At 44.2% G+C, this 18,761-nt stretch overlaps 1 protein-coding gene across 1 annotated transcript; it reads right to left on the minus strand.

Moving 5' to 3' along the window:
* Positions 1-7,565: 7,565 nt before the first annotated feature.
* Positions 7,566-16,961, minus strand: LOC308697329 (uncharacterized protein). Its single transcript, XM_081376510.1, has 14 exons — positions 16,527-16,961; positions 16,249-16,331; positions 16,002-16,158; positions 15,754-15,915; positions 15,529-15,654; positions 15,228-15,448; positions 14,967-15,096; positions 9,234-9,773; positions 8,949-9,031; positions 8,715-8,871; positions 8,464-8,625; positions 8,247-8,372; positions 7,945-8,165; positions 7,566-7,773 (listed from the first exon to the last, which is right to left on the minus strand). Exons 1-14 carry the CDS (start codon positions 16,953-16,955, stop codon positions 7,626-7,628), a joined length of 2,745 nt encoding a protein of 914 aa, XP_081232636.1. The 5' UTR covers positions 16,956-16,961; the 3' UTR covers positions 7,566-7,625.
* Positions 16,962-18,761: the final 1,800 nt, after the last annotated feature.

An 18,761-nucleotide genomic window follows, 5' to 3' on the forward strand; every position in this document is an offset into this window, starting at 1 on the left:
TAAAAGCGAACCAAGAAACGTTTATAATACCTTTAGAAAATGGGTGAGACGTGACGTGAGTGAAGATTTGGGAAAAGAAACGTACTGGTTACTTTCGTAACCTCGGTTCCCTTAGAGATAAGGGAACGAGTACTGCGTTGCAAACGCTATGGGAAAACTCCTTTTCTCGAGAATATTGAAGCCTTTATTTTAAAACGCATTTGCTACAGCACAGGCGAGAGCATCAGACCCACGTGAGTGAGCTGATAGGCTGTGCTGTGGGCAACTGCACGAACCAATGGCGGATAGACAGAAGCGCGCGAGCCAATCAGGGCGCTTGGCGCTCTGTCACTGTCAAGCGCGCGAAACTACACGTGACCATAACATATAAATACAGATAGAATCCGCCATTTGACAGGTATAATCGACTGAAGCGACAAACCTGCCATAAGAAAAATAGCACGGCAAGGCAACGCAGTACTCGTTCCCTTATCTCTAAGGGAACCGAGGTTACGAAAGTAACCAGTACGTTCCCTTACGAGAACGTTCTCTCGTACTGCGTTGCAAACGCTATGGGAACGTTTCCATTTAAAACGCCGTGCTATTAATCTTTTGGCCGCTCTGACTCACCAGAGTTCCGGGAAGTACAGAATAGCCAGGATAAAAAGAGACCGAACATCGGGCCCATCAATTATCCGTAATAAAGACTGGCCAGAGCCAGTCATTTAACCCACAAGGTGATAGCCGTGTGTTTAATATCAAACTAGTCTGGGTCAGCAGAGCCAGAGTCTAGACTGAAAAGACTGTAACTGCAAAGCAGGGACATTAAAGTTATAATTCATCGGATCTGGCCAGAGCCAGTCACTTAGCCCACAAAGTGAAAACCGTGTGTTCAATATCAACTAGACTGGGTCACAGAGCCAGTGTCTAGACAGAAGAACTGTAGCTACAAGCAAGGGCATTAAAGCTATAATTCAACAATGTGGACGGAGCGGATATCCGGCCGCCGCACATATGCTATAGATGGGAATACCCAAGTGACCATGGTTCAAAACTAGTCTGGATCCACAGAGCCAGAGTCTAGACAGAAAGAACGCATGTCTGCAGAGCAGGGACATCCAGCTTATAGAATCTCACAAATGTGGACGGAGCGGACCAGCCGGCCGCCGCACAAATGTCTTCAACGGGAATACCACTTGACCAAGCCCACGAAGAGGCAACACCTCTCGTGGAATGAGCTCTAACACCTATGGGACAAGAGAGGCCCAGTGAGGTGTAAGCCAGGGCAATGGCGTCAACTATCCATCTGGACAGTGTGGTTTTAGTGACCGGGAGGCCCTTGGATCGGCCCCCGAAACACACAAAGAGCTGTTCAGACTGTCTGAAAGAGGCCGAACGCTCCAGATAAATTCTCAAAGCTCTGACTGGGCAAAGCATGAGAGAATCGCTATCCTCGGAGGAGGAGGGGAGAGCTGACAGAGAAATAACCTGGGCTCTGAACGGAGTTGAGAGCACCTTAAGAACATATCCATGTCTTGGCCTAAGAATGACCTTGGAGTCATTAGGACCAAACTCCAGACAGGAAGCGCTGGTAGACAGCGCCTGTAAATCCCCTATTCTCTTTACTGACGCCAGTGCTAGAAGCAGGGCGGTTTTCAGAGAGAGAGACTTAGGATCAGCTGACTGAAGTGGTTCAAAGGGAGGTCCCTTAAGAGCCCGCAGGACCAAGGAGAGGTCCCAGGCCGGAACAGACGGTGGCCGAGGCGGGTTAAGCCTCCTGGCGCCCCTGAGGAAGCGAACTATAAGGTCGCTTTTTCCTAAGGAGGCCCCGGCTTCCAATACGTGAAAAGCAGCAATGGCTGCCACGTACACTTTGAGAGTAGAGGGGGAGCGACCCGCGTCCAACATCTCCTGTAGAAAAGACAGTACTCTTGGTACTTCACAAGTGTATGGGTCGAGGTCTCGAGCTAAACACCAGCTGGAAAACACTGACCATTTACTGAGATAGAGGCGTCTGGTAGACGGAGCTCTAGCTTCCTTTATAGTATTCAGGACGCCCTCTGGGAGGTTCTGGGGTACCCGTTGAGTGGCCATACATGTAGGGCCCATAAGTCGGGACGGGGATGCCAGATTGTCCTGTTGGCCTGAGTCAGGAGGTCGCGCCTCACTGGGATTGGCCACGGGTCTGCTACAGACAGCTGCATCAACTCTGGGAACCAAACCTGGGTCCGCCAGAGAGGAGCTACTAATAGCACTGCGCTTTTCGTGTTCCTGATCCGTTCGATGACCTGAGGGAGCATCGAGACCGGGGGGAACGCATAGAGAGGAAGGTTGGGCCAGTCGTGGGCCAACGCATCCCTGCTCTTTGAGAAAAAGATTGGGCATTGACAGTTGTCTTCTGAGGCGAAAAGATCTACTTCTGCCTTCCCGAAGACCTCCCAGAGTAGGAGAACTGTCTGAGGGTGGAGAGACCATTCCTCTGGGGGAACTCTGCCCCGAGAGAGCATGTCTGCTCCTGTATTCAACGTGCCTGGCACGTGAGCTGCCCTGAGCGAGCGCAGATTGGTGTGAGCCCATAGCAAGAGCTGTGAGGCTATGGCAAACAGGTTGCGGGACCTGAGGCCGCCCTGGCGATTTATGTAAGAGACCACCGACATGTTGTCCGTCCGTACCAACACGTGGTGTCCCGCCAGGTATGGGAGGAATGTTTTTAGGGCTAGAAAAACTGCTCTCATTTCGAGGCAGTTTATGTGTAGGCGTTTCTCCGAGCTCGACCAGAGGCCGGAGGCAGGCCTGCCCTCGTACAGAGCTCCCCAACCGGAGTTGGAGGCGTCTGTTGAAATCATCCTCCTCTCTGAAACTACCCCCATGCTTACGCCCTGGTACCAGCTGGCGTTTTTCCAAGGGGCCAGGGCTTGAACACAGCGCTGGTCCACCTTGATAATCAAGTGGCCTGAATGCCAGGCGTGGGGTGGCACCAGAGGAGCCAGCCACAGCTGAAGAGGACGCATACGCAGTAGGCCTAGTTGGAGTACTGATGATGCAGAGGCCATCAGGCCAAGGATCCTCTGAAACGTTCTGAGGGGTACAAGAGAGCCCTCTATGAACGATGCCGTGAGCTGCTGAATCGTTAGAGCACGGGGCCGGTGTGGGCCATGCTCTCATAAGTACGGAGTCGAGAACTGTTCCCAGGAACGTGATGCGTTGGCTGGGCAACAGAACACTCTTTGCAACATTGACCCTGAGCCCTAGACATTCTAGATGGCTGAGGAGCCAGGCTTTGTGAGTATGTGACTCCGCCTCTGACTGGGTCAGTATGAGCCAGTCGTCGAGGTAGTTTAGGATGCGCATTCCCCGCTGTCTCAGGGGGGAGAGAGCTGCATCCATGCACTTCGTGAATGTACGAGGCGCTAGTGCCAGTCCAAATGGAAGAACTGTGTACTGGTATGTCTGCCCCTCGAAGGCGAATCTCAAGAATGGCCTGTGGTGGGGGTTCACTTGAATGTGAAAGTAAGCGTCTTTCAGATCTACTGAGAAAAACCAGTCGCCTGGGCGAATCTGCGTCAGGATATGTCTGGTCGTGAGCATTCTGAACGGCCGTGACATGAGAGCCTTGTTCAGATGTCTGAGATCTAAAATGGGTCTCAGGCCGCCGTCTTTCTTTGGAACAAGAAAGTATCGGCTGTAAAAACCTGACTCGCTCAGAGAAGGGGGGATCTTCTCGATGGCCCCTTTCGCCAGCAGACTTAACACTTCGGTGCGGAGGACATGACTCAATGTGCCCCTTACCGTGGTTTGTATAACCGCGCGAAAACGCGGTGGTCTGCGGGCGAACTGAAGCGAGTAACCATGCTTTATGATGTTCATCACCCATACTGAAACTCCGGGGATAGCTTGCCAAGCTAGAGCCCACAGAGCTAGAGGCATTATCATATCTGGAACACCCAGAGTGGGGGGCTCGGACTGACATGTATGCATGTGAGAAATTATGCTCGATTTGTGCTTTGTGTGGGTCGCTGTTAAAACAGCGTTTGTTTGCAGGGGTGCGTGACATGTGACGGGCCCATGAACTGCATTTAGAACTGCTGCAGCCGCCTGAACTGAAGAGGGAGCCGTGAGCAGTAGTCGAGCGATTTTTGGGGCTGGTCCGGCCGCAGCGGGACAGTGACCCCTCTTTGTGCCGGTTAGGACGGCTTCTTGGGCTCGTGATCGAGCGTCAGCTTCGGCCGCGGGCCCTGGCGCTTAGGGAACGGGAACCGTTTCGCTGGCTTCATGTGCTTACTGGTCTCAGCCGCTGGGCGGGGCTGGAGGACCTGGGACACCACTTTCTCAGGTCGCGGCGTGCTCTTGGGGCGCCGTTGGACTGAGCTGGAGCGCTTTGGTAGAAAGTGTCTCATGGCGCTGGAAGCCTTCTGAGCTTCAGTGAAGCGATCGGCGAAGCCGCTGACAGATGGGCCGAAGAGACCTGAGGCTGTGACGGGCGAGTCGAGGAAGGCAGATTTATCCGCGTCCCTGATCTCGGTTAAGTTTAGCCAGAGGTGGCGCTCCATTACCACTAGGCTGGCCATATTGCGGCCCAGGGCTTGAGCGGTGGTCTTCGTGGCCCTCAGTGCCAGATCCGTGGCACTCCTGAGGTCTTTAAATGTGTCTGGGTCCGGGCCTGACTCATCCATGGAACGGAGAAGTTTGGCCTGGAAGGCTTGAAGCGTCGCCATGGCGTGAAGTGCAGAGGCGGCTTGACCGGCGGCAGCGTATGCGCGGCTGGCAATGGCCGAAGTAGTTCTGCACGGCTTAGAAGGGTGCACCGTCTTAGACCTCCAACTACCTGCAGTGGGGGGGCATAAGTGTGCAGCGACCGCTTCCTCCAGTGGGGGGAGAGACACATATCCTTTCTCTTCAGCGCCGTCAACAGTGGAGAGCGTAGAAGAGGCAGATGAGCGCGTTCGCGCTGAAAAGGGCGCGCGCCAGCATTTTGTGAGCTCTTCGTGAACCTCAGGCATAAATGGAGCGGCGCGCTGACGAGGGGCCTGCTGGCGCCCCGGCAGGTACCATTCATCGAGGCGGCTTCTGGCGGGCTCAGCTGGAGAAAGCCAATCGAGTCCCAACTCGTCAACAGCGCGAGACATGACACGGAGAAGTTCGGCGTCAATGCTCGCTCGAGTATCAGAAAACTCTAGCTGAGAGGGGGGGGCGGGGTCCGCGGAGCCCGACCAATCCTCGCTCTCAGATGCCGCCATAGAAAGTGCGTCATCGACGTCATCCGGAGATGCGCCGAAAGAGACGAGTCCAGCCGCTTCAGACGAGGGGCGCTGCTCGCTCCGAGAGAACAGGACAGGCGAAGAAGGCGTGGGCGAGACACGAGGAGAAAGGCCCGGCGTGCACTCGCTAAACTCACCGCGCTCAGGACGCCTCTGATCGCGCCGCTTCTTCCTACGGGGCTCGTGGGGCGCCGAAGACGGAAGGTGGGCGGAATCGGTCACCGTCGAAGACAGCCTTGAACGGAGAACGGAGACAGGCATCCCGTCGCAGAATTGGCAGCCGCCTTTCATGAGCGCTGCCTCGGCGTGCTCAGGGCCGAGGCAGGCCGCACACTGGGTGTGTCCGTCGGATGCATGCAGGGAGACCCCGCAGCTCTCACAGATGGAGAGAGGCATTATGCCGCGCTGTGAAAACAGCGGTTTGCTCTTTTAGATAAATATGCAATGAAAAGGATATAATTTTTCGTCGGATGCCACAGGGAAACGCTCAGCTGGCGAGATGCCGGGATGCGAAGCTGTTCCGCTGGACGGCTTTTCCACGACGAGGGCTTCTTACGACCGGAGAAAATCAGCGACGAGGTGAGTCGAGCTGAAGGAGATTAAATCTGTCAAATGGCGGATTCTATCTGTATTTATATGTTATGGTCACGTGTAGTTTCGCGCGCTTGACAGTGACAGAGCGCCAAGCGCCCTGATTGGCTCGCGCGCTTCTGTCTATCCGCCATTGGTTCGTGCAGTTGCCCACAGCACAGCCTATCAGCTCACTCACGTGGGTCTGATGCTCTCGCCTGTGCTGTAGCAAATGCGTTTTAAAATAAAGGCTTCAATATTCTCGAGAAAAGGAGTTTTCCCATAGCGTTTGCAACGCAGTACGAGAGAACGTTCTCGTAAGGGAACAAGAGATTCCATGCAGGGATGAGTCACGATTTTTGGATATTCGATTAGTTTATTTAATTATAGGATATCAAATAGGTTGTGCGATTATTCTCTAAAATAAAATCTCCATGTTCTGGCGCTGATGCGGTGACGTGTTCATGTAACCGACGCTGCCAATAACATGCAGCTGTCACAAAGAACCGGCAAAAGTAATGATTATGAATGTGTCAAATACATCAATGAGATATTTTAATAGAATAACTAATGGAGTAATATATTGTTAAATTCGCTGATAATCGGGTGACCAGATCGCAATCCAGAATTTAAAGCCGACAAAGCTATGGGTTCACGCACAACTCTCTCATTCGTCGTGACGTTATAACATTTCGTCTCGTCTTGTTTTGGTCAACGAAAATGAAGAGACATTTTAGCATAGTTTTTATTTTTTTAAACCACATTTAGTCTCGTTTTTATTCGTCAACGATATTGCATTATACATGTATTTTAGTCATCGTCACATGACCATGCATTTACGTCTAGTCTCGTCTCGTTTTCGTCAGGTGATAACGGTTCGTTGACGACAATATTTCGTCATAATTTTCGTTGACGAAAGCAACACTACTTAGGACGCCCCTGATTTCTGAGATATTTTGGTGCTTTTATAAGCCAACCATTTTGAAAATGCTTAATTTGAAACCATTCTGTCTTTGGACAGGAATGGTTTGTTGATTACCTGATTTAATATGGTGAGGATCAGAGAAACTTCGAAAGGGGCTGACAGGGGCTTATTTATTTAGAGTGGTGGTCTTAGCTCTCTTGATGCCATAAACGAGATAACATATTTGGATCCATCTGTCAACTTTGTGTTACAACCTCACCCTTTACCCATTGCATAATAAATTGTGAATGACCCAATAGCATAAGACTGGTCAAAACTGGTTGATTGATCTCCTCAAGTAAGTAAGATTGCATTCCCTCTCTAAACTTTACTCAGATGAAAGCTCTGTACATGTTCAGACGTGTGGACTTTTTTGAATTCAAATTGTTGAGGGCGTGCCAGAGATAGATTTATTTAGTTGTTTTAGGACTGGTCATATATGTGAAAAATTTTGCTTATATTTGTAAATGGATATATTTAGGCCTATTAAAAGATAATGTCCTTGTCCTTTGCAGCAAAGGGAACTTTAGCCTGAATTAATGTATGCAATTTAATGCATTGGCAGATTATTGATGTTTAAATATTTGTATTGGTAATTGAGAACAGCCATGCAATCAGGTCTTTGAGTTAGTTGTTATTTATTTTTTCTAATTCTAACGTTTTATACCACACCTAGGCTAATACTAGCTGATCTGTGTTTGTTTTTTATTTAAATGCATTTTGCCTACATTTTCACATTGACTCAATATGGCATCAAAACAAAACTAAAGAAAATCAGACAAACACAAGAAATTCTCAGTTAGACCACTTTATTGGATTTTTCTTTAAATCACTCTGTGGTAGATTGTTGCTGCTCAAGAGCTCTTTTGAGGCGTGGTCTCGCTGGTTTCCTGGGAAGATGAGCTGACCACTTTGCTGTCCACCACCTCTTCCACAATGGTTACCACTTTGCTTGTAGTTGTGCTTGAGCTTGAGCTTGAGCTTGTGCTTGTGCTTGAGAGGCTGCAGAGGTAGAAACACATACAATTACATTACTGAAATGCTAGGCAGATATTTCCATCTCACTTTAATTTTGTTTGTTGAAATAAGTCACCACTGCTCACTGAAAAATGTTGACACTACTGTTTATTCTAAACGCAGTTCTTTAGAGATTTTGTGTTGCAGATGTCTCACCTAACAGCCTCTCCATCCAGCAGTCTTCTGTACTCTGCAATCTCCATCTCCAGTCTGGTCTTGATGTCCAGAAGCATCTTATACTCTTGACCTTGGCGCTCCAGATCGGCACGAAGTTGCACCAGTTGCTGTTCCATGCTGGTCACCTGGAACTGGTAGCCGGATAACATGGAGCCGTAGCGGGCCTGCGTTTCTGCCAAAGTGCCTTCCAATGACGATTTCTGTTGGGGGGTAAATTAATCATTCAGTGTTCTGGACAATGTGATGACGGAACTTTAAAGGATTAATTTCTCCTTGCTTACCATACTGAGTTGAGACTGCAACTCGATTTCAAGACTCTGGAGTGTGCGTTTAACCTCTGTGATTTCAGATCGGGATGTTGTAAGGGTTTCTGTGCTAACAGCAACTTCCTTGTTAAGGGCTTCGCTCTATGAAAGACAATTCATAGCAAAGCAGTCAGGTAAGTCTGTTGGTTTTGAATATAATGCTGCCCTTTCTTTAAAAATATCAGATTTTTACCTTGGTCTGGAACCAAGCCTCAAGATCCTTGCGATTCTTGTTAGCAACAGCCTCATAATGCTCACGGATTTCAGCCATGATCTTTGTCAGGTCTTCCTGTGGTGCTGCGTCAACCTCAACATTGACCTGTCCGCTCATCTGGGCACGTGCTGCCAAGAGTTCCTAAAGATGTAAGAAGAAACCACTGAGTATTTGCTTCGTTTAGAGGAATCACATATTTAACAAAGAGTGTGAACCAATCACCAACTTACCTCCTCATGGTTCTTCTTGAGGAAGATCAGCTCTTCTCTCAGCCCCTCAATCTGCATCTCCAGATCAGATCTGGCCATTGTCAGCTCATCCAGCACCCTTCTCAGCCCAGCAATATCTGCCTCTACAGACTGCCTCATGCTCAGCTCATTCTCATATCTGCACAAAAAAGTAACTAATATAAATGCTTTTGATCTTTAATAGATGTTGGAAGTGCTGTTTGTTTATTCACTTACTTGACTCTGAAGTCATCTGCTGCCAGCTTGGCATTGTCAATGCTCAAGTAGATGCCTCCGTTTAGACCAGTAGCATGCTGAATCTTCAAGCGGAAAAATTAGTAAATAAAGTCAAATTTAGATATCTCTTTAAGTTACCTACTTGAGAAATATGGTATTTTTCCCCATGCATTCTGAATACATGCTTTGCAAATGAGGAAACATGGGATATTGAAATTGGATAGTTTTTATCTGGGTCTGTTAATGATTGACTTGAATTAGTTGTTCTGTAGTTATGTCACTTACCTTGGCCTGAAGGTCACTGATAGTAGCGTAATAGGCACTGTAGTCCCGAGAAGCGGGGGACGTCTTGCTCTCCAGGAACTGGCGGATCTTCAGCTCAAACTCAGCATTAGCCTTCTCAAGGGTGCGCACCTTCTCCAGGTAGGTGGCCAGACGGTCATTGAGGTTTTGCATGGTGGCTTTCTCATTTGTAGACACATCAACAGCATCAGACAGGTTGAAACCAGCACCACCTCCAAAGCCAGCACCACCTCCAAAACCAGCACCACCTCCAAAGCCAGCACCTCCAGCAGAGAAGGAACGAGAAGCAGAGGCACTGGAGATACGGACGCCGGTTCCTCCTGCTCCCCCATACACACTACCGGCATGCATTGCTGAGACACGACCAGCTCCGCCACCAAAGCCAGAGAAGTGAGAAGATCCTCCTGAGGACGTGTAGCTGCGGGTGGATGAAGAAGACATCATTTTGAAGGAGGCTTGCTGTTGTTCTCTACTCTGGAGAATGAGCGAGCGGATGAGTGAGGAGAAGACGACCCTTGCTCCCTTTATGCGGACAGATGAGGGAGGGACTAGATGGATGGATTGCCTTAGGTGGGGGAGCGTGAAACTATTTGCCCATTCCCTGAGGTAGCAGGCATGGCTGAAGACAGGTTTGCATGGTATGTTAACATATGTGACCCTGGTTCACAAACCCAGTCACACGTCGCATAGGTATATTTGTGGCAATAGCCAACAATACATTGTATGGTTCAAAATTATCCATTTTTCTTTTCTGCCAAAAATCATAAGGCTATTAAGTAAAGATCATGTTCCATGAAGATATTTTGCAAATGTCCTACCATAAATATCAATGGAAATACATCAATTGAAAGCTTATTTATTCGGCTTTCAGACGATGTATAAATCTGATTGTCCCATGTGACTGGTTTTGTGGTCCAGGGTCATATAACAGTTTCACTCAAAAATTCCTTAAATTTTGACTCAAGCATGAAATCATTGATTGACTGAAACATTTTTTTTTCTTCTTTTTTTGTGTGTTTTGTTACATTAATTTCTTTTATTTTTTTAAATTGAAAGTTTTAATGTTGTATGTAACAAAGATGTGTAGGGCAGCTTTTAAATGTTTGCATTGTGGAGTACATAAAGCTAAACACAGCTCGTTTCTAATATACAGTAGGACTAGTTTCATTCTAAAAAATTTTTTTTATATGAATTCCTATTATAGTAGAACTTATTCTGAAGTGTTGTTTATCCGATTTTGAGTTGAGTGACACTGTACAGAGTTAACCCCACTTTACACCTTTTGACCAACAGGAGGCAATGTCCAGAAACCATGCGGGGGCCCCTCCCATCATTCAGTATGTAGTCATGCAACAAAAGGGACTTTATTGCACTGCAATTGCTGCAGGAAAAGTCACCTAGAGCAGTGTTTCCCAACCTCATTTCTGGAGGCACATTGTTGAATCAGATATGTTTACCTGGGGTTTGCTCCTTTGCTCAAGGCCACAGGTGATGACCCTTTGGGGTTTAACTCTGCAATCTTTACCAGCTTATGTCAATTCAGTGGTATTGCTGACTGGGCCGTTCTTAAGGCGGTGCTACCAGTGCGATACGATACCCTGCAGTGAACAGACCGAGTGGAATGGACCATGCTTAGGACACCCCTGATTTCTGAGATATTTTGGTGCTTTTAGCAAACCGTTTTGAAAACTCTTAATTTGAATCCATCCTGACTTTGGTCAGGAATGGTTTGTTGATTACCTGATTTAATGTGGTGAGGATCAGAGAAATTTTGTAGTAGGACTTAAAGTCCGCGTGAACCGGAAGTTGCAAACGACTTTTCTCCAATGCTGTGACGTATTTCCCAGTGAAAAGTAATATTGAACAGAGGGCAGGGTTTTACTTTAGTGCTCCTCCTCTCCATCTCTCGCTCATTACAGACTAACAGTTTGAGGGGAGTGGTTAAGCGTTTCCCAACCCAAGTCCTCAAACCTACGTCATCAGAGAATTCCAGACCGGAAGTAACTTTTCAGACTTTGATTAAAGATTACGACAGCAAACTATTTTTTTCTGTGTTTTAACTTGCACAGATTAATTGTTCACCACAAGACTAGTAATATGCACTAACAAAGTAAATAGGGTCAATTTTGATTTCAGTTGGACTTTAACAAGGAAAATTAGTTTTTGATAAATTTCAAAATAGACGATGGACAATACAGTAAACAACAGCGGAACAATTGTAATAATTGAACTCTGCATGCCTCAGGGAATCTAGAGCAGAAGCAGATGATTTAGATTAGACGCTCAGAGCATAGTAACAGACATATACAAGTTTATTTTTTTAACATTCAAAAGCATTGCTTAGATGCAGCCTTTTGCCCTGTGAGACTTTTTTCATCAAATGTATTACTTGATATATACTTAAGGGTTCGTACGGTCATGAAAAACATTGAAAAGTCATGGAATTTTAAAATAACAATTTCCAGGTCTGGAACAGTGTTGGAAAAATAAATAAGATAAAGTTTTGGAAAAGTCATGGAAATAAATTTCACAAATATCCAGAGTATATATTTAAAAAGAGCCTAAATTTCAGCATGGGAATGCAGGTATTGCGCATAGTTGCACAGGTTTTGTGCTTACAAAGCATAAAATTCACGAAAACATTTATTCATTATAGCATGTGTATACTGGATCCATGCACTCGATCTTAAAGTGACAGCAGCCTAATAAACCAGCTGCTGTCTGTGTCATTAATGTTAATTAAACAACACAAGACAAAGAGAAATTCACTTGCCGCTTTTGACTGAATACCTTTTGTAACTTTTATTTTAAGGATTAAAATTTGCAGTTAAGACAAATAGACAGTGTTATTTTATTACATTTCTGTAGTATTTCTGAATACTGAGCCTACTGTTAGACCTACCTAAAAAGAAAAACTTTTATTTGTATCTTTATTCCATTGTATTTATTTGTGCTACTGCTTGTAATTTATTTGTTCTTATTTTACTGACTGTTTAATGAACTCAATTCAAAATTTGACTTTATACAGAAGCATAGGATTGTCCCACCGGAGTATTGATATTTGCAGTATTGCAGTGTCGCATGTCAGCAGTAAGGTAATCATTAGTAAATTCAATCATGCATATATTTAGCTTACTAATTTCACCTGTCCCTTTCACCTATTAACAAATATTATTCATGAATCATGTCATTATAAGATAAACATTAGAGAAAAGTAAAGTGATGTTCATTAGAATGGATACTAAGTCTGAACTGGGTAGAATAATGTATTGATGTGGCCTCTTTAAAATACTTAAAGGAACACTCCGACTTTTTGGGACTTTAGCTTATTCACAGTATCCCCCAGAGTTAGATAAGTCCATACATACCATTTTCATTTCTGTGCGTTCTGTAAGTGTTATTTGACGCACCCACCGCTAGCCTAGCTTAGCACAAAGACTGGATGTAAATGGATAATGGTAGCATACTAATCCTAATAAGTGACAAAATAATGCAAACATTTTCCTATTTACATGTTTTGATCTGTATAATCACAGCGTGTACAAATAACAAGGCTATATGAGACAGAGACCATTTTTAATCGTATAAATACTGGGAACTATATTCTCACTAGGCGTAGGAGCACAGCTACTTAGGCGGAGTGGCTACTTGGGCGGAGTGATTAGCGCAGCACATGAGACGCCCTGACTGTTGATGGTTCCGTAAACAAAACAAACGTGACAGACTAGCTAGTAGCGAACGCGACTCGTGATCATTGCTGACTTTGAGGAATTGTCAGAGGAATTTTACTGTGTATCAAACCAAGATCCAGAACCATATAGTTTTGAGCCAGAATACACAGACGAGGAGTTACAAACTTTGGAAGCTGTAAGACAAGATGCCGAACAGATTGATGTCGAAGGGAGAATCAGAACGAACACGGACTGGTGGTGTAAATGTGGAACATGCCAACCTATGCCGACAGAAACCGAGTGCCTTTGTTGTAATGAATGGGACTGGGTATTGCCATCAATGTCAAGGCTTGATGAGTGATGACAATCAAAATATTTGCGTCACTACCACGGAAGATCAACTGGAAGAAACGCCCCATGCCGAGTGAACCTAATGGTCAGCTGTCCACCAAGTAAGTGATTTTATTATAATGATCATTCATAGTACAGTGATAATAACAATAAAGGGGATACACGGAGCCTATATATTCACATAATAGTGTCACTACTAAGGTTACATTACATTAGCATGGCACTGTTACAGTATGGCTAATGTTAGTCATCTCAAAACATAACGGAACACTTACCGCAGCAACAGGTGATTCAATTTGTCCTGTCTTTATTATCGATGGGATGGCTATATCCTTTAGCACAGTGGTTCCCAAACCTGTCCTGGAGGACCACCAACACTGCACGTTTTCTTTTTCTCCCTAGTCAAACACACCTGATTCAACTCATCAGCTCATTATCACATGGGTTAATGAGCTGATGAGTTGAATCAGGTGTGTTTGACTAGGGAGGAAAAGAAAACGTGCAGTGTTGGTGGTCCTCCAGGACAGGTTTGGGAACCACTGCTTTAGCACACGTTTCATGGTGTGGCAACTTGCATTTTTTCTAAATAGTCGTCTATAGTAAAATGTTTAGAGCAAACGAAATACTTATTGATGCTGTTTACAGGTGTGTTTGGATAAGTAGCCATCGATTCATCAGGTCAGCGTTTTTGGTTGGAATTCTATGAAACATCATAGTATTACCTGGTCTCCCCTGTTTATTGTCGCAGCTCTTTACAATACAGCGAACACCCATGATTGTAAACTATAAATTTACTATCTAGTAATTCCTGACTCTATTACTCCAACTCTGAGCGAACTCTCTGCTCCTCACCACAGGGCGTCTCGTGTGCTGCGCTAATCACTCCGCCCAAGTAGCTGTGCTCCTACGCCTAGTGAGAATATAGTTCCCAGTATTTATACGATTAAAAATGGTCTCTGTCTCATATAGCCTTGTTATTTGTACACGCTGTGACTATACAGATCACAACATGTAAATAGGAAAATGTTTGCATTATTTTGTCACTTATTGGGATTAGTATGCTACCATTATCCATTTACATCCAGTCTTTGTGCTAAGGTAGGCTAGCAGTGGGTGCGTCAAATAACACTTACAGAATGCACAGAAATGAAAAAGGTATGTATGGACTTATCTAACTCTGGGGGATACTGTGAATAAGCTAAAGTCCCAAAAAGTCGGAGTGTTCCTTTAATAAAGCATCTTTATGAATAGTAACCCAATAAATCAGTGGCAGAACTACTAAAAACATTTATTCATTTTGAAAAATGCTATAAAATGCATGCAGTGTGTTTGAGTCTCTGAGTTCTAATATTTTTATATACTAGCAGTTTTTGCTATGGCTGGTAATTGTTGATTTTAAGTTAAAGATTTCGGCCTTATTACTGTATGTTTGACTATGGGATTTGATTATGAAAGGTGTAGCTCAATTCTAAAACAGCCATGTGATTCCTGAGCAGTCTTTAGTTGCCACTGTTTTTATTTTATTTTATTTTTTTATGCTAGATATTTATTGTTTTTAATTGACAACTTTCCATATTTGTTAAATTTAAGAGTCATGCAAGGTGCAAATGACAGAAGAAAAAAACAAACAATTATGCACAGTTAGACCAGTTTATTGGCTTCTTATCACTCTGATGTTGATAGCTTTTGCTCAAGAGCTCTTTTGTTGAGACACGATCTGGCTGGTAGCCTGGGAAGATGTGCTGATCACTTTGCCATCCACCACCTCTTCCACAATGGTTACCACTTTGCGTGTAGTTGAGGTTTTGCTTGTGCTTGTGGTACTGCAGAGATAGAAAATGAAGAATATTAAATAAATAATTACTTATTACTCATTAAAGTTGTTATACTTATTAAAATTAGAACATTGATGTTTAGTCTAAATGTTATTTTAAAAGTTGAAGTTGTGTCTCACCTAACAGTCTCTCCATCCAGCAGTCTTCTGTACTCTGCGATCTCCATCTCCAGTCTGGCTTTGATATCCAGAAGAATCTTATACTCTTGACCTTGGTGCTCCAGATCGGCACGAAGTGACATCAGTTGCTGTTCCATGCTGGTCACCTGGAACTGGTAGCCGGATAACATGGCAGAATAGCGGGCCTGTGTTTCTGCCAAGGTGCCTTCCAATGACGATTTCTGTTGGGAGAAAGTCATTATTGTATTGTGATGATAACAAACACTTTACAAGATTCCTCTGTTTGTCTGTGCTTGCTTACCATACTGAGTTGTGATTGAAGCTCTATTTGAAGACTCTGGAGTGTGCGTTTTAGCTCAGTGAATTCTGATCTGGACGTTTGGAGAATTTCTGTGCTTTCAACAACTTCTTTGTTGATCACTTCACTCTATAAGAGGCAGTCCATTGGAAAGAAGTCAGATACATCTATTGTTGGTTTTAATTACAATCCTTCTTTGCAAATTTTACAGATTAAACCTAATTTTACCTTAGCCTGGAACCAAGCCTCAAGTTCTTTGCGGTTCTTGGTAACAACACCCTCGTAGTGCTCACGGATTTCAGCCATGACCTTTGTCAGGTCTTCCTGTGGTGCTGCGTCAACCTCAACATTGACCTGTCCAGTCATCTGGGCACGTGCTGCCAAGAGTTCCTAAAGATGTATCAAACCACTGAGTATTTGCTTCATTTAGAGGAATCAATTATTTATCAAAGAGTGTGAACCAATCACCAGCTTACCTCCTCATGGTTCTTCTTGAGGTAGATCAGCTCTTCTCTCAGCCCCTCAATCTGCATCTCCAGATCAGATCTGGCCATTGTCAGCTCATCCAGCACCCTTCTCAGCCCAGCAATATCTGCCTCTACAGACTGCCTCATGCTCAGCTCATTCTCATATCTGCACAATTATATTAATATAAATATTTTGGGTTTGCTATAGATGTTGGAAGTGCTTTTTATTTTTTAAGTCTTTAAGTAATGGACTTACTTGACTCTGAAGTCATCTGCAGCCAGCTTGGCATTGTCAGTGCTGAGGTAGATGCCTCCGTTTAGACCAGTAGCATGCTGAATCTTCAGGGGCACAGAACGAAGATGCATAAAGAGTCAAATTTGAATCACTTCTACGTAAGTAGTGAAGAAATGCAGTGCAATCACATGCTTTGAATATATTCTTTGCAGACAAAGAATGGTGGAATATTGGCAATTGGTTCATTTTTGTCTAAGATGGTTTTCTTGAGTAATATGTTCTATAGTTATGTCACGTACCTTGGCCTGAAGGTCATTGATAGTAGCGTAATAGGCACTGTAGTCATGAGCAGCAGGAGTGGCCTTGCTCTCCAGGAACTGGCGGATCTTCAGCTCAAGATCAGCATTGGCCTTCTCAAGGGTGTGCACCTTCTCCAGGTAGGTGGCCAGACGGTCATTGAGGTTTTGCATGGTGGCTTTCTCATTTGCAGACACATCAACGGCATCAGCCAGGTTGAAACCAGCACCACCTCCAAAGCCAGCACCTCCAGCAGAGAAGGAACGAGAAGCAGAGGCACTGGAGATACGGACACCGGTTCCTCCTGCTCCCCCATACACACTACCGGCACGCATTGCTGAGACACGACCAGCTCCGCCACCAGAGACAGATAAGCGAGAATATCTTTCTGAGGACGTGTAGCTGCGGCTGGATGAAGAAGACGACATCATTTTGAAGAAGACTTGCTGTCGTTGTCTGCTCTGACTGGAGAAAGAACAAGCTAATGAGTGAGGAGAAGACGACCCTTGTTCCTTTTATGTGCCCAAAAAAATGGGAAGGGAGGGACTTGCCTTAGGTGATAGAGAGTGAAACCATTTTCCAGTTCCCCAAGGCAGTAGGTGTGGCTGATAACAGGTTTGAATGGTATGTTATCATTTAGTTTCAGATTTCCTTAGAAAAATTTCCTTGGTTATTTGAGCTTGTACAGCACTTTGGTCAGTCCTGTGGCTGTTTTAAATGTGCTTTATAAATAAAAGAATGAACTGAGCTTGTCGATCTTCACACTTATGTGCTTGCATGTTCTGTTTCTTTTCGTCTCCGCAAAATATATTTTAACTTCTTGCTTAATAGGATAGTTTATCCAAAAATTGTAATTCTGTCATTAATTACTCACCCTCATGTCGATCCAATTGCGTAATACTTTCGTTTATCTTCAGAACTCAAATGAAGATATTTTTGATGAAATTTGAGCCATTTCTGTCCCTCCATAGACAGCTACGCAACTACCACTTTGACGCTTCAAAAAGTTCATAAAGAGATCGTAAATCTAATCCATATGAATTGAGCGGTTCAGTCCAAATTTTCAATCTGTTCATCATATAAAGCGATCATCTCTTCATAAAATTTTGGAGTAAACCACTCAATCCATATGGATTAGTTACAATCTCTTTATGAACTTTTTTGAAGCATCAAAATGTTAGTTGCAAAGACATTTTCAGATAGGTATGTTGTTCCAAAATCAACAAAATATGTTGATCCAGGAACACGTATTACTTGGAAAAATCATGGTGGAGAGACAGATAGCTCTGAGAATTCATTGTGTTCCGAAGATGAACGAAAGACTTGGAATGACATGAGGGGGAGTAATTAATGACAGAATTTTCATTTTTGGTGAACTATGGTAAACTAACCATTTAGTAGTGTTAGTACTCAAATACATTATATGACATTTGTTTTTTACAATTCTGAAATCAAGAGATATTAAAATGAATGGCTTGTTAGATTTATTAGATGCACCTTTTTTAATTAAAAAATTACATTCAACTTAAAACCTTAGAAAAGCTCTCAGCATTTGTCACACATAACACTGAAACCTTCCTTATCTCTACAACATTTCAAACCTTTATCCAGATCCCGCCTCAGACTTGATAAACCTGTTTTATCCACTGAGTGAAATGTGTCATGTCTCAACATTAAACTGGCAGGTTTTCAAAGTTCAACAAGTACATGAAGCCCTTTCTGAGATTCTGAAATGATCAGCACTCATATTTGTCCACTCGTTTATTTAGGTAAGTACGGTGACAGGACAACAAACCCTTTTCATGTGAAGTTTATTGGAATCATTACAGAGTGAGCCTCTGTATCTTTTATCTCTGTTCTTGCAAAATGCATTGATTAAATTAGATTAGATTTAGGTTCTTGCAGAAGCTCAAACGTGCTGCGTAACACGAGAATGAACCTCATTGGTTCTTGCTGAAGCTCAAACGTGCTACGTGACACGAGAATTAACCTCATTGGTTCTTGCTGAAGCTCACACAAGGTTTCTCACACGTCAAGTGAACATGCTTGAGTTTCCTTTTACCACTGTTGATATGCGAGTTGATGAATATTTATATGTGAACAAAAGCCTAAATTCAATCTGTTCATCATATCGTGTCTCTTCAGAAAATGTTGGACTAAACCGCTCAATTTATATGGATTAGTTATGATCTCTTTATGAACTTATTTGAAGCATCAAAATGTTAGTTGCGAAGACA

Source organism: Scardinius erythrophthalmus (genome assembly GCF_964197995.2).
Source record: "Scardinius erythrophthalmus genome assembly, chromosome: 10".
NCBI classification, from domain to species: domain Eukaryota; kingdom Metazoa; phylum Chordata; class Actinopteri; order Cypriniformes; family Leuciscidae; genus Scardinius; species Scardinius erythrophthalmus.

Bases quoted from the DNA above. Each gene is read 5' to 3' on its own strand.
- LOC308697329 (XM_081376510.1), bottom strand. From the start codon at position 16,955: ATGATGTCGTCTTCTTCATCCAGCCGCAGCTACACGTCCTCAGAAAGA. The intron at 9,774-14,966 runs TGAGCAAAAGCT...GTCCGCATAAAG, and splicing joins TGTCTCAACAAAAGAGCTCT to GGAGCAAGGGTCGTCTTCTC. The intron at 7,774-7,944 runs GTGAGACATCTG...CTACCTCTGCAG, and splicing joins CTGGATGGAGAGGCTGTTAG to CCTCTCAAGCACAAGCACAA.